The sequence below is a fragment of the Eleutherodactylus coqui genome, chromosome 4 (assembly GCF_035609145.1).
Source record: "Eleutherodactylus coqui strain aEleCoq1 chromosome 4, aEleCoq1.hap1, whole genome shotgun sequence".
Classification (NCBI taxonomy): Eukaryota; Metazoa; Chordata; class Amphibia; order Anura; family Eleutherodactylidae; genus Eleutherodactylus; species Eleutherodactylus coqui.
This window is the reverse complement of record NC_089840.1, coordinates 240611051-240626062: the sequence shown is the minus strand read 5'-3', so window position 1 is coordinate 240626062 and position 15012 is coordinate 240611051. Positions and strand designations below refer to the sequence as shown.

Sequence of the window (15012 nt, the reverse complement as noted above, 5' to 3'; positions counted from 1 at the left end):
CGACCCGGGTGTCTGCCTGAGGCCCTACTCTGTGGATTCTAAATCTGCTGGATGTAAATTTATACTGCAGATTTTCATGGTTAATTTTACTCCTTGAAACGAGAGGCCGAAATCCATAGCAAATCTACATCAAAATGCATATCAAAATTTGCTCCATTTGTTGTGATTATGGCACGGATTTTCTGCTGTGGACTCCTCCACAGTGAATCTTCAATGTTGGAATGGGTCTAAGGGTTTGTTGACAAGTAGTGAATTTCATGCAGGCTTTCAGCAGTGGAAAATCTGCAACAAAATCTGCATCAAGTTACGCAACAAAATCCACACCATTTTTTCGAATTTGGTGTGAATTTTGATATGGATCCACAGCAGACTTTACCCCTTAAATTGAAAATCTGCTGCAGATCCGTATCAAAATCAGCACAGTAAAATATGCTGCAAATTTTGATCCAAACCAAAAACTACCATGTGTGAACACACCCTTCGGGTGCTGATTGGAGGCACCATATAGCAGTACAAGGAGTTCCTCTAGCTTCATAGTATAGAGCCACATGGGCTTTGTGTGCCTGCAAAAAACTAATGGTAAAAAAAGAGACAAACTATTCATTTTTTTTGCTGGGCAGGGTGGACATTTTCAATTTACTGGGAATACTGGATTAGACATTAGAAGTGGTTTCATGGCTCTGCAAAAATGGATTACCCACCTCTGGATAAGTTATCAATAGCTGATTGGCAGGGTCTGCTTGGGATCCCTGCTGATCACCTGTTTGCTGTGCTGCTGTGATAATGTACAAGCAGGAAGCAGATAGCACAGGCACAGCTTCCATTGAAACATTACTCTCACCTATTGGTTTGAACTGGTATTGCAGTTCAACCATATTCAAGTAAATGAAAAACAGCTGTCATAGAATGCAGATGTAGAAATAGAGTTGTAGCAGGGATGAATATTTGATTTGAATGCAGCAAGATTATGTATTGTATTACTTCATAGTAACATGGTATCTTAGGCTGAAGGGAGACAATATCCATCTAGTTCCGCCTGTTTCCACCCCCCTTGTTGATCCAGGAAGGAAAAAAAAATGAGGCGGAAACCAATTAAGCCCATTTGGGGGGAAATAATTCCTTCCCAACTCCATAATGGCAGTCAGAATAATCCCTGGATCAATGTTTTGAAAGTTACTACCTAGATCAACAACCCCACTGGTTATTTAATGTCTATATCCTGTAATATCATAGCGCTCTAGAAAGGCATCTAGTCCTCTCTTAAACTCCTCTATTAATTTTGCCATCACCACATCCTTTGGCAGAGAGTTCCACAGTCTCACTGCTCTAACAGTAAAGAACCCCCTTCTGTGTTGGTGATGAAACCTGCTTTCTTCTAGACGTAGAGGATGCCCTCTTGTTACCGTTGCAGTCCTGGGTATAAACAGATCATGGGAGAGGTCATTGTATTGTCTGCTAATGTAGCCGTCTTTATTCCAGGGTGAATAATCCCAAGTTTGATAGCCTCTCTGGGTATTCCAGTCCTCTCATTCCATTTATTATTACCTGTCTTTGAACCGCATGAGCTACATATGTGTATTATTGCATTATTGTAACATGGTGCTTTTATTTCTGTTAGATAAGATGGCTCAAGACGTCTCTGAAGTGTTAAGTGAGAATAAGTCTTCAGTAAGCTATTTTCTGCTGGTTGGTTTTTCTGACATTCCACAGCTGCACCTTCCTCTTCTTCTAGCTTTCTGTTTTATGTATATTCTGACCATAACAGGAAACAGTCTTATTTTAGTGCTTGTGCTTTTTCATAATTCATTACAAACACCAATGTATTTCTTCTTGTGTCACTTGGCCTCTCTAGATATGTGTTATACTTCTGTTACCCTTCCTAAGCTTATATGGCTTCATTCACAGGATAAAAAGGAGATATCATTTACAGGCTGCATATCACAGCAGTACTTTTATATTGCATTTGCAGTTTCTGAATATTTTTTATTGGCAGCAATGGCCTATGACCGATATGTGGCCATCTGCAACCCTTTGCATTACTCCTTGATCATGAATACTAAAACTTTTCTCATTCTGGCCCAAGGATGTTGGCTAACTGGTTTTGTAAGCTCCTCATTTCCAATTTCATTTTCATCACGTTTCAATTTTTGCAAATCACATGTAATTAACCATTTCTTCTGTGACCTTACTGCTCTTTTGAAATTGTCATGTGGCGAAAATACCAAAATTGAAGTGCTAATACTTGTGGAGAGTCTTGTTTTAGGATTTATGCCATTCATGTTCACGTTGGCTTCATATGTTCTAATTGTACATTCTATTAATAGCATTCATGTAAAAGATGGACGAATTAAGGCCTTTTCTACTTGTACATCCCACCTTACAGTGGTAGTTCTTTTTTATGGTACTATGATAGTGGTTTATATCCGTCCAGCCTCTATGTACTTGCCAGCTCATGAGAAGCTTTTTGCTTTGCTCTACACAGCTGTGATTCCCATGATCAATCCAATGATTTACACTCTAAGAAATGGAGAAGTGAAAAATGTCATCAAGAAAGTCTTTCATTTTACTAAATAAAGATATGAAAAGGCTGTCACTTAAAGGGGTTTTCCAGGGAAATACTATTGATGATCTATGGGGTTGACCGCCATGTTTTTTCTTGCTTTTTTTAGTTTCTACATTGTAGATTCATATAGAAGACATGAAAACTACGAAGGAACACATATGGATTTACACAGTAAACAAAAATGTGTTAAACAAACCTGTTTTACATTTTAAATTTTTCAAAATGGTTCCCTTTAAGGGCTTCTACTCACTAGCGTTTTTTTAATGCAAATGTCAAAGGGACTTTCTAATGTTAAAATCGTATCACACAACAATCAAAAGTTTGTGCTTCTGCGATTTTTGTGTGATGCGATTTTAACATTAGAAAGTCCCATTGACATTTGCATTAAAAAAACGCTAGTGAGTAGAAGCCCTTAGACCGGTTTCACATGACTGAGAAACTCACACGATATTTGTGCGTTGCGAAACGCACAAATCTCACGTGGATATGAACCCCATTTTTTTGAATGAAGTCATATACCATATACATGAGTGATGCTGCAAGGAAAGGAAATCATGGCATGTTTTGTTTTTCGTGTTCCTCAGAATTCATCGCCCATTGATTTCAATGGCTCCTTAAATACATTGCATGGCTCTCGCGATGCAAGGTTTCCCATTGAACACGATGGGAAACATTTGTTGATCCTCTGACGCAGATGAAAGCTGCTGGAGGATTGCTACTTTACTGAAGTGATAGGAGGTATTTTTTCTACAAAAACGCCTCTCACCGCCGTGAAAATACATGTTGGCGAGTGCAATATTGGGACAAGTTTCTCAGCCTATGATCACAGGTAGCCTGACTTTGATGACAGCTTTGCACATTCTTCGAATTCTCTTAATCAGCTTCATGATGTGGTCACCTGGAATGGTCTTCAATTTGCAGCTATGCCTTGTCAAGAGTTAATTTGTGGAATTTCCTGCCTTTTTTAATGTGTTTGCAACCATCAGTTGTGTTGTGCATTTGTCAGGTACATAGCTCCATACAGTGTTGAGCCCTATTCATCTAATGTTCTAATCCACATTATGGCAACAACCACTCAACTAAGTAAAGCAAATCAACTTTAAGGCATAAAGTTCAGTCAATCCAGAAAAGAAATCAAGAACTTTGAGGGTATCCTCAAGTGCAGTTTATTGAATGGCTGAGGTTGGTTCATCGAGTGCTGGATCTGATTGGCTGAGCCGGAACTCAAGAACCAATCAGAGCAATCTCTTACTGGAGACAAGGTTTTCAACCCTGTTAGCAGCAATAGATGTTCTGTTGCCAGTGAAAAGTGCAACGGAAGCCTGCAGGAGTACTAGAGAGTAGCAGTATGGACCCAGACGGTGCCTGCTAGATGAGTATTGCTTTTTTTTTCAGCTTCCTTGGCTGCGTTTTCAGCTGTGCTGAAACATAAGACAACACTCCTGAAACTGCAGTAAGCAGCATTTAAAAATGCAGCATTTCTGCAGATGCCTGTGTGAGAGAGGCCTTAGGGTGGACACTCACTAGCAATATTTTCTTTCTTTCTTGCACTGCGAGAGCACGAGAAAACTCTCGCTTCGCAGCACAAGAAAGACGCCGGTATAGAATATTGCTAGTGCTTTCAATGGGGCCAGCGGCAGCAGCGCTAGCCCCATTGAAAAGAGATTGAAAATGCTGGGGACTTCTGCCACAGCTGTCACAGGAGTTTCCTTCATCCCCGCGGGGACCGCGGGGATGAAGGAATCCTCTGCCACAGCTGTCACAGCTGTGGCAGAAGTCCTCTGCATTCTATCCCATTGCTTTCAATGGGATTGGCACTGAGACCGCGTGGATGAAGGAATGCTCTGCCACAGCTGTCACAGCTGTGTCAGAAGTCCCCGGCATTCTATCCCATTGCTTTCAATGGGAACGGCACTGCTGCCGATCCCATTGAAAGCAATGCTTTCTTCCAAGCCCCACTGTATGATTATCGGGGAAGGGCTTGAAATATAAGCCCTTCCCCGATAATCAGCAATAAGTGTAAAAAAATAAAAAATAAAAAATTACTAACCTCTCCGGCGCTGAGACACGTCCTCTGGCTGGCTCCCCTGCACTGCTATAGATTTTTTTGTATAGAGTGACAAGAACTGAACTTAAGAAAGTTTAAAACTTCATTACAAAAAGTAGCAATTCTTGTTAAAATACAAAAGATAATATACCAAAGGATATAAGTACCTAGTCCTATAAGGGCTAGTTATGACTCAGGGGGGTCCTATGCCCTGGGGGTCTTAAAAGCTCCCCCAGCCACACCTTCTACTTCCAACTGATGACATCAGAAGGAGGTAGGCTAATTGGATGCAAGAAACAGAGTGAGTGAATATATAATTTTAACCCCTTAGTTACAGCCCAATAGTGTTTTTACGTCCTGCCGTTGCAGGAGTATATGGAGGAAGATAGCGCCGCTATCTCCCTCCATACAGCGCGGGTGTCAGCTGTTTATTACAGCTGAGACCCACGGGCAATAGCTGCGATTGGCCATACGGCCGATCGCGGCTAGTAACCCTTTAAATACCGCTGTCAATTCTGACAGCGGCATTTAAATCCCCTGAACGATGTTCGGGGGTTCCGTACGGCCCTCCTGCGGTGAGATCGGGGCAGCCGTGCAGCTGTCATGGTAGCCGGGGACCTTCTAAAAGGCCCCAGGGCTGCCTTAGCAGGCTGCCTCTCAAGCCATCCCTGTGAGGTGGCTTGATAGACCACCTGTCAAAATTCTATAGAATTACGTCATACTGCAGGAGCAATCAAAGCATCGCTGGTTGTGGTCATCTAGGAGGACTAAAAGAAAGTGTAAAAATAAGAACAAAAAAGTTTTACTAACTATTAAAAAAAAAAAGTAAAAAAGTAAAAAAAAACAACCTTTATTTGCAATAAAAAAATCAAAATATTAAACCAAAAATACCTGTTTTGTATTGCTTCATCTGTAAAAGTTCTATCGATCAAAGTAATGCATTATTTTACCCGCATGGTGAACGTGGTCCGAAAAAAAATAAATAAAGAACGCCAGAAATGCACTTTTTTGGTCACCCTATCTCCAAGAAAAAATGTAATAAAAAGTGAAAAAAAAGTCAATTGTTTGCAACAGAAACGACAGGACGTACCACACAAAATAAGCCCTCACTCAACTATGTCGGCGGAAAAATAAAAAAGTTATGTTGTGCAGAAAATGGACACAAAAAATAATTTTAAACAATCAAGTAGTACAGCAAAAAAAACCTATACAAGTTTGCTATCGTAGTAATCATACTGACCCATAGAATAAAGTTATTCGGTCATTTTTGTTGCAGTTTGTCCGCCATAGAAACAGGACGCAATGAAAGATGGTGGAATGTCGTTTTTTTTCCATTTCTCTCCACTTAGAATTTTTTTAAGGTTTTTCAGTACATTATATGGTACAATAAATTGTACTGTTGAAAAATGCAACTCGGCCCACAAAAAACAAGCCCCCATACAGGGGCATCGATGGATAAATAAAGGAGTTACGATGTTTTAAAAGGGAGGAGGAAAAAACGAAAATGGAAAAAAGCAAAAAAGCAATAAATGTCATATTTCATAACATGGTAGGTTTTAGCTATCAGCAGACATCAAACATGGAAAAATTGTTAACTTAGTTGATATCAGTTCCAGCCTGATTCAGAGACTGAATGGAAGTGAATGAATCTTCCTATCGAGATATGATTATTTTCAGTCAGCACAGCACGGATGACACAGAATTTCCAGTCAATATTTTCCCCATTGCTTTAAAGGGGTTGTCCCGCGCCGAAACGGGGTTTTTTTTTTTCAACCCCCCCCCCCCCCATTCGGCGCGAGACAACCCCGATGCAGGGGTTAAAAAAAAACACCGCACAGCGCTTACCTGAATCCCCGCGCTCCGGTGACTTCTTACTTACCGGCTGAAGATGGCCGCCGGGATCTTCTCCCTCGGTGGACCGCAGGGCTTCTGTGCGGTCCATTGCCGATTCCTGTCTCCTGATTGGCTGGAATCGGCACGTGACGGGGCGGAGCTACACGGAGCCGGCATCCTGCACGAGCGGCCCCATTGAGAAAAGAAGAAGACCCGGACTGCGCAAGCGCGTCTAATTTGGCCATTAGACGCCGAAAATTAGACGGGCTCCATGGAAACGAGGACGCTAGCAACGGAGCAGGTAAGTGAAAAACTTCTTATAACTTCTGTATGGCTCATAATTAATGCACAATGTACATTACAAAGTGCATTAATATGGCCATACAGAAGTGTATAGACCCACTTGCTGCCGCGGGACAACCCCTTTAATGTTGTTCTCACCCTAATTGATAATCCAGATATGCAGGATCTGGATTGTGCATTTGCTTGAATGGATAGGACAATAAGGGGGTTCCATGTAATAGAATTTTCTGTGACAACCGACTACTGGAAACAGGAAGAGTATACCCATGCTAAGAGACCATACTTGTTAGTAAAAGAGAGATATTCAGTTGGCAGTTTGCTCCATACACTTGTTTTTCTAACTGCTGCCTCATGGCCCAAGACCAAAAACCACTATTTCCTCATTATTTAGCAGTCACTGTGTTACAGTGCAATACAATTACAACAAAAAGAGGTTTTCTGTGGAGATGAGCGAGCACCAAAAAACTCGGGTGCTCGTTGCTCGAGTCAAACTTTTCATAATACTCGAGAGCTTGTTTCGAGTAACGAACCCTATTGAAGTCAATGGGGGACTCAAGCATTTTTGTATGGGACCGATGCTCCGCATAGGTGATGACTTGTCAAACACCAGCAAACATCAGAAAGTCATGGATACACCACAGAAACGGATAGGGAAGGGCAGGGGCAGCATGCATGGCTGCATCTGAGGCTTCCAGGTCCCACTATTAAGCCAAAATGGGGGCAAGAGTCTGGCGTCACCCCCTAGCAATTTACTTTGGACAAACCCTCAATAGCAAGCCGCAAGCGCTGGCACATCTTAGCTAAGCACCACACTACCTGCAATCAAGGACAAACACTGCCTGCGGGTGACACTGCTGCCTCTAATCCTGGGTTACATGCTGGCATTGTTGTCCAACCCCTCGCACGATCCTGCTTCCACAGCGTCCCTGCGCAGCGTTCAGCTGCCCTCATGCAACATGCTCGCTTCATAGCCACACCACCCTCATGTCTATTTATAAGCGCATACTGGATGAGGAGGAACCAGAGGCACACACTGCAGAAGGTTGGCAGGGCCAGGCAGCGACCCTCTTTGAAAGTGTGGGCGATAGCCCACAATGCTGTTGAGAATTGATGATAAATTGACGTACGATCATCATTCCAATCCCGTGCCACCTCCGTCACAAAATTGTCAGGAGCCGCAAATGTGGGCATTAAGGGGACTCAGGTGCCAGCACTTCTACACATCTCCACAATGCAGCAATACTCTGTGTGGGAAGCACGTGAGCGGGCCCACGGTCAGGCTCGGTCCCAGCCTCCACCTTGTGTGACCCAAGGTACCGTGAGTTACATAGCAATGGGAAATCCATGTGTCTCCACACAATTCATTCTGTGTAGGTGTTAGATAGCTCAACACCACAATGGAAAGTCTTTGAGTTCCTTGGGCTTTCCTATGCTGTCGGTGCACAAAGATGGTATTACACAGGAAGAAATCAGAGCGCCCAAACATCGCAGAGTTTCACCCTGCTAAGGGCCTCGGCCTACATTTCTACCTTAGTCAGTCAGTGCATTTGTGCCAGACAGGTAAAACAATGCAATTGGAAGTCTTTGTGCACTCACAGCATAGGCGACCCCAAGGAACTCAAGCATGGTATTACACATGAGGAAATCAGAGAGCCCAAACATGGCAGAGTTTCACCCTGCTAATGGCCTCGGCCCACTTTTCTGCCCTAGTCAGTCAGTGTATTTGTGTCAGAGGTAAAACACTGCTATGGGAAGTCTTTGTGCACTCAGAGCATAGGCGAGCCCAAGGAACTGAAGCATAGTATTATACATAAGGAAATCAGAGTGCCCAAACGTGGCAGAGTTTCACCCTTCTAAGGGCCTTGGCCTCGGCCCACATTTCTGTCCTAGTCAGGCAGTGTGTTTGTGCCAGACAGGTAAAACAACACAATGGGAAGTCTTTGTGCACCCACAGCATAGATGAGCCCCTGGAACCCAAGGAAAGTATTACACATAAAGAAATCAGAGCGCCCAAACAAGGCAGTTTCACCCTGCCAAAGACCTCAACCTTGGCTCACACCCTCAGTAATGCAGTAACGCTCCTTTTGTTTAGCCCAAACCAGTGTCTCAGATAACTGTGGTAACACGGGAGAAAAAACATGTTGCCCAGTGCTGATCCCCTGACCCCAAGCAGGAGGAGGAGGTGGCATAACAAGGCCAAGAAACCATGACCGAGGTAAGACCGCAATAGTCTGTGTGGAAAGTATGTGAGCGGGCCCTGGGTCAGGCTTGGTCCCTGCCTCCACCTTGTGCGACCCAAGGTGCCCTGAGTTACTTAGCAATGGGAAATTCATGTGTCCCCAAACAATTCATTCTGTGTAGGTGTCAGAAAGCTCAACACCAAAAGGGGAAGTCTTTGAGTTCTTTGGGCTCGCCTATGCTGTCAGTGCACAAAGATGGTATTACACAAGAAGAAATCAAAGTGCCCAAACATAGGAGAGTTTCACCCCGCCAAGGACCTTGGCATCGTCCCATATTTCTGCCCTAGTCAGTCAGTGTATTTGTGCCAGATAGGTAAAACACCGCGATGGGAAGTCTTTGTGCACCCACAGTATAGGCAGATCCCAGTAACATTCCTGTTGCAAAAGAATAGGTAGACCCCAGTAACATTTCTGTAGCAGAAATATAGGCAGACCCCTGTAACACTCCTGTAGCAAAGGTATAGGCAGACCCCAGTAACATTTCTGTAGCAAAGGTATAGGCAGACCCTTGTAACATTTCTGTAGCAAAGGTATAGGCAGACCCTTGTAACATTTCTGTAGCAGAAGTATAGGCAGACCCCAGTAACATTTCTGTAGCAAAGGTATAGGCAGACCCCAGTAACATTTCTGTAGCAAAGGTATAGGTAGACCCCAGTAACATTTATGTAGTAAAACTATAGGCGGACCCCAGTAACATTCCTGTAGCAGAAGTATAGGCAGACCCCAGTAACATTTCTGTAGCAAAAGTATAGGCAGACCCCTGTAACATTTCTGTAGCAAAAGTATAGGCAGAACCCTGTAACATTTCTGTAGTAAAAGTATAGGCGGACCCTAGTTACATTTATGTAGCAGAAGTATAGGTAGACCCCTGTAACATTTCTGTAGCAGAAGTATAGGCAGACCCCTGTAACATTTCTGTAGCAAGAGTATAGGCGAACCCTTGAAACATTGGTGTGTACCATGAGTGTAGGCGAAGGCCAGAAAAATTAGTGTACCAAGAGTACAAGTGTACCCCTTGAAAAATTGCTCAACTGCGAGGGCAGGTGAAACCCAGAAACATTTTTTAATGATATAGCTCGCTGTTGCTTAATTTGTAACAGAGCCTAGAGGCAGCCCTGTGAAAAAAATTGGTTTCTGTTAAAGTATCAATAGTTTTGAAACTTTGAAAAATTGTAAAAAAAATTATAAACAGAGCCTTTTGGGCTGCAGAAAAATTGGCAGTTCAGCGTGATGACATGCTGTTTTAGGAGGAGGAGTAATAATATCCGAGAGTGATTGGAGAATGCTTTTTTCTTCGGTTGCAATGAAATGAATCATTAGCTTCCACTGCTTTCCGCCGGTGGAGAAGAGAATTCTGGGGAAATCCAGGCTTTGTTCATCTTTATGAGTGTAAGCATGTCGGCACTGGCAGTTGACAGGCAGGTACGCTTATCCGTGATGATTCCCCCAGCTGCACTAAACACCCTCTCTGACAAGACGCTAGCGGCAGGGCAGGCCAGAACCTCAAGGGCGTACAGCGCAAGTTCATGCCACAAGTCCAGCATTGACACCCAATAGTTGTATGGAGCAGAGGCATCACGGTGGACGGTGGTACGATCGGCTACGTACTCCCTCACCATCTTTTTACAGTGCTCCCTCCGACTCAGCCTTAACTGAGGAGTGGTGACACAGTCTTGCTGGTGAGCCATAAAGCTGGCAAAGGCCTAGGAGAGTGTTCCCCTGCCTGCGCTGGACATGCTGCCTTATCCCCACGCCTCCCCTGCTACTTTGCCCTCGGAACTGCGTTTTCTGCCACTAGCGCTGTCAGAAGGGAACTTTAGCATCACTTTTTCCACCAGGGCCCTGTGGTATTGCATTACTCTCTTACCCCTTTCCTCTTCGGGAATGAGAGTGGAAAGGTTCTCCTTATACCATGGGTCGAGAAGGGTGTACACCCAGTAATCCGTGTTGGCCAGAATGCGTCCAACGCGAGTGTCACGAGAAAAGCAGCCTGACATAAAGTCAGCCATGTGTGCCAGGGTACCAGTATGCAACACATCGCTGTCCTCACTAGGAAGATGACTTTCAGGATCCTCCTCCTCTACAGCCGATACACAATGAACAGATGAGAGGCAAGCAGCATAGGTACCCTTTGCAGTGTGCCCAGCTGTCTCTTCCCTGCCTCCTCCTGCTCCTCCCCCTCCTCCAAAACGTGCTGAGATATAGACATGAGGGTGGTCTGGCTATAAGGCGACATACTGTCTTCCCCCGTCTCCTGTTCCAACTGCAAAGCGTCGGCCTTTATGATTTGTACCAAACTTCTTAGCAGGCAAAGCAGAAGGATGGTAACGCTAATGATTGCCGCATCGCTGCTCACCATCTGGGTAGGCTCCTCAAAGTTTCCGAGGACCTGGCAGATATCTGCCATCCATGCTCACTCCTCAGTAAAGAGTTGTGGAGGCTGACTAGCACTCCGCCACCCATGTTGCAGCTGGTATTCCACTATTGCTCTATGCTGCGGGTACAGCCTGGCCAACATGTGCAGCATAGAATTCCAGCGTGTGGGCATGTCGCACAGCAGTCGGTGCTCTGGCAGCTGAAACCAACATTGCAGGGTCCTCAGGCTGGCAGCGTCTGTGGTGGACTTGCGGAAATGTGCGCACCTTGCCGAGCAAGTCAGACAAGTGGGGGTAGTTTTTCAGAAACTGCTGAACCACCAGATTGAAGAAGTGGGCCAGGCATGGCACGTGTGTGAGGCTGCCGAGCTGCAGAGCCACCACCAGGTTACGGCCGTTGTCACACAAGACCATGCCTGGTTGGAGGCTCAGTGGCGAAAGCCAGAGGTCAGCCTGCTCTCTCAGACACTGCAGCAGCTCGGGGGCTGTGTGCCTCTTGTCCCCTTAAGCTGATTAGTTTCAGCACGGCTTGCTGACGCTTGCCCACCGCCATGCTGCTGCGCGCTACTGACTGCTGGCAACATGCTCACATGTCTTAATTGAGAGGTAGAGGTGGCGTAGGAGGAGGAGGGGGAGGGTTTGGAGGAGGTGGAATAAAACGCCGCAGATACCAACACCGAGGTAGGACCTCTGGGTGTGGGTAGGACATGAGCGGTCCCAGGCTTTGACTCAGTCTCAGCCTCCACCAAGTTCACCCAATGTGCCGTCAGGGAGATATTGGGTAACTGCATTGGTGAGGGCACGATTTATGTTGCGGGGGACGTGCTGGTGTAGGGCGGGGACGGCACACCGTGAAAAATATTGGCGACTGGGGACCTAGTAGCGTGGGACCGCCACCGCCATCATGTATTTAAAAGCCTCCGTTTCCACAAGCCTGTACGGCAGCATCTCCAGGCTGATTAATTTGGCAATGTGCACGTTAAAAAGCTTGTGCATGCGAGTGGGTGGCGGCGTATTTGCGCTGAGAGACATTGCTGGATGGAGTGGAGGAGGGTGGAGATGAGGGTGTGGGTGCAGGCCGGGAGGCTCCCGTGCCTGTGTCCTGGGAGGGGCACTGGATCTGTGTGGCAGGTTGGGGCACAGGGGAAGAGGCAGTGGTGTGACCCGGAGGTGGTGAATGGCCTTTCTCCCACCTTGTGGGGTGCTTGGCCATCATATACCTACGCATGCTGCTGCTGGTGAGGCTGATCTTGGTGCGACACAGGTTACACACCACTTTTCTTCGGTCGTCCGCACTCTCAGAAAACTCTCTAAAAAACATCCACACCAACTGTGTCTCATCATCCTCATCCACAAAAAGCTCTTGAGACAGTTCCCGGAAGTCCCGAGCCTCATCACCTGGACTCCGGGAACTTTCCAAAGGTTGGGCATCGGTCACAACAAACTCAGGTGAGAGAGGAACCGTTTTTTCCCACTCATGGCAGGGACCCAAGAACAGTTCCTGGGAGTCTGCCTGCTCAGAATATGTCATTTTCATGGAGTGAGGAGGCTGGGAGGAAGAAGGAGCAGCCAGAGGATTCAAAGTTGCAGTCCCTAGGTCGGGAGGAGTGGACTGCATAGAAGACTGGGTGGTCGATACATTGCTGGACGCGTTTTCTGCCATCCACGACAGGACCTGCTCGCACTGCTCTGCTTGTAATAAAGGTCTACCACGCGGACCCATAAATTGTGATATGAAGCTGGGGAGCAAAGAAACTTGCCTCTCTCCTAATCCCACAGCAGCCGGCTGTGATTCACCACGCCCAGGAACTCAGCCTGTGCCCATACCCTCACTTGGACGCCTGCGTCAGTTTCCTCGACCTTTACCCCTCCTCCTCATCATGGCGGATTAAGAATAGAGCTGGGCCCAAATAAATTACCCCACAGTATAGCACTGACAACAGTGGCCTAATTAACCGCACAAACAGACTTGTAGATAGCGGAGGCTCTATGCTGTGACTTGAAAAAATTAACCCGCTGTCTTGCGCTGACATCTACGGATAATTTAATGCTCGCAGAGACTTGTAGATAATAGAGGCTGTATGGAGTGTGAGAAGACTCTAAAGCCAGTGGATAGTGCTGGTAACTGCGGCTATCCCAACCCCACCAAGGAAAGGGTATTGTGAGACGCTCTGCACAGTTGCAGAGCTGAAAACCTTTGCAGTGGCCCTGGTAATATTACAGTACTGTTTAGCAGTGAGACCTCTGTCTAATGAACTGCAGACACAGAACGGTATAACTGAAGTAGTTTGCAGTAGGCTAGGAAATGTTAGAGTGCAGTTTAACGGTGAGAGCTGGTTGTACGGCACTGCAGACTGAGAACACTATTACTGAAAGGCTGGGAATAGGCCTAGATGCGTAATACAAAAATTGATGCACTGCTGCTCCCAGCCAGGACAACTGTAAAGCACACAGTCAGATGTAGCCCTAAGAAGGACCGTTGGGGTTCTTGCACGGAGGATCAGGACCGTATAACTTTCCCTATAGAAGTGGCCTAAGAAGGACCTATAGAAGTGGCCTAAGAAGGACCGTTGGGTTTCTTGTACAGAGAATCAGGACTGTATAACTTTCCCTATAGAAGTCGCTCTGTCCCTAAGCTCTGCGTTATGCACTGCAGGCTGAGAACACTATTACTGAAAGGCTGGGAACAGGCCTAGATGCACAGTAAATAAATGAAGTCATTCGCAGCAGGCTAGGAATTATTTGAGTGCAGTTTTACGGTGAGAGCTGGTTGTACGGCACTGCAGGCTGAGAAAGCTATTACTGAAAGGCTGGGAACAGGCCTAGATGCGTAATACAAAAATGGATGCACTACTGCTCCCAGCCAGCCATAACTGTAAAGCACACAGTCAGATGTAGCCCTAAGAAGGACCGTTGGGGTTCTTGCACGGAGGATCAGGACCGTATAACTTTCCCTATAGAAGTGGCTGTGTCCCTAAACTCTGCGTTATGCGCAGCACACACAGAACGGTATAACTGAAGTAGTTTCCAGTAGGCTAGGAAATGTAAGAGTGCAGTTTCACAGTGAGAGCTGGTTGTACGGCACTGCAGGCTGAGAACGCTATTACTGAAAGGCTGGGAATAGGCCTAGATGCGTCATACAAAAATGGATGCACTACTGCTCCCAGCCAGGCACAACTGTAAAGCACACGGTCAGATGTAGCCCTAAGAAGGACCATTGGGGTTCTTGTATGGAGTATCAGGACTGTATAACTTTCCCTATAGAAGTCGCTCTGTCCCTAAGCTCTGCGTTATGCACTGCAGGCTGAGAAAGCTATTACTGAAAGGCTGGGAACAGGCCTAGATGCGCAATACAAAAATTGATGCACTACTGCTCCCAGCCAGCCACAACTGAAAAGCACACGGTCAGATGTAGCCCTAAGAAGGACCGTTGGGGTTCTTGCACAGAGGATCAGGACTGTATAAATTTCCCTATAGAAGCAGCTCTGTCCCTAAACTCTGCGTAATACACTGCAGACTGAGAATGCTAAAGTTGAAATAGCCTGCACAGCCCAAGATGCTTAAAAAAAAAAAAATGGGGCACTACTGCTCCCAGCCAGCCACAACAGTAATGCACACTCTGAAGAGTAGCCCTAAGAACGACCCTTGGGT

The 15012-nt window shown here is 45.8% G+C and overlaps 1 protein-coding gene across 1 annotated transcript; it reads left to right on the top strand.

Moving 5' to 3' along the window:
• Positions 1 to 1623: 1623 nt before the first annotated feature.
• LOC136626656 (olfactory receptor 1L4-like) lies at positions 1624 to 2574 on the top strand. Its single transcript, XM_066601674.1, has one exon. It carries the CDS (start codon positions 1624 to 1626, stop codon positions 2572 to 2574), a length of 951 nt encoding a protein of 316 aa, XP_066457771.1.
• Positions 2575 to 15012: the final 12438 nt, after the last annotated feature.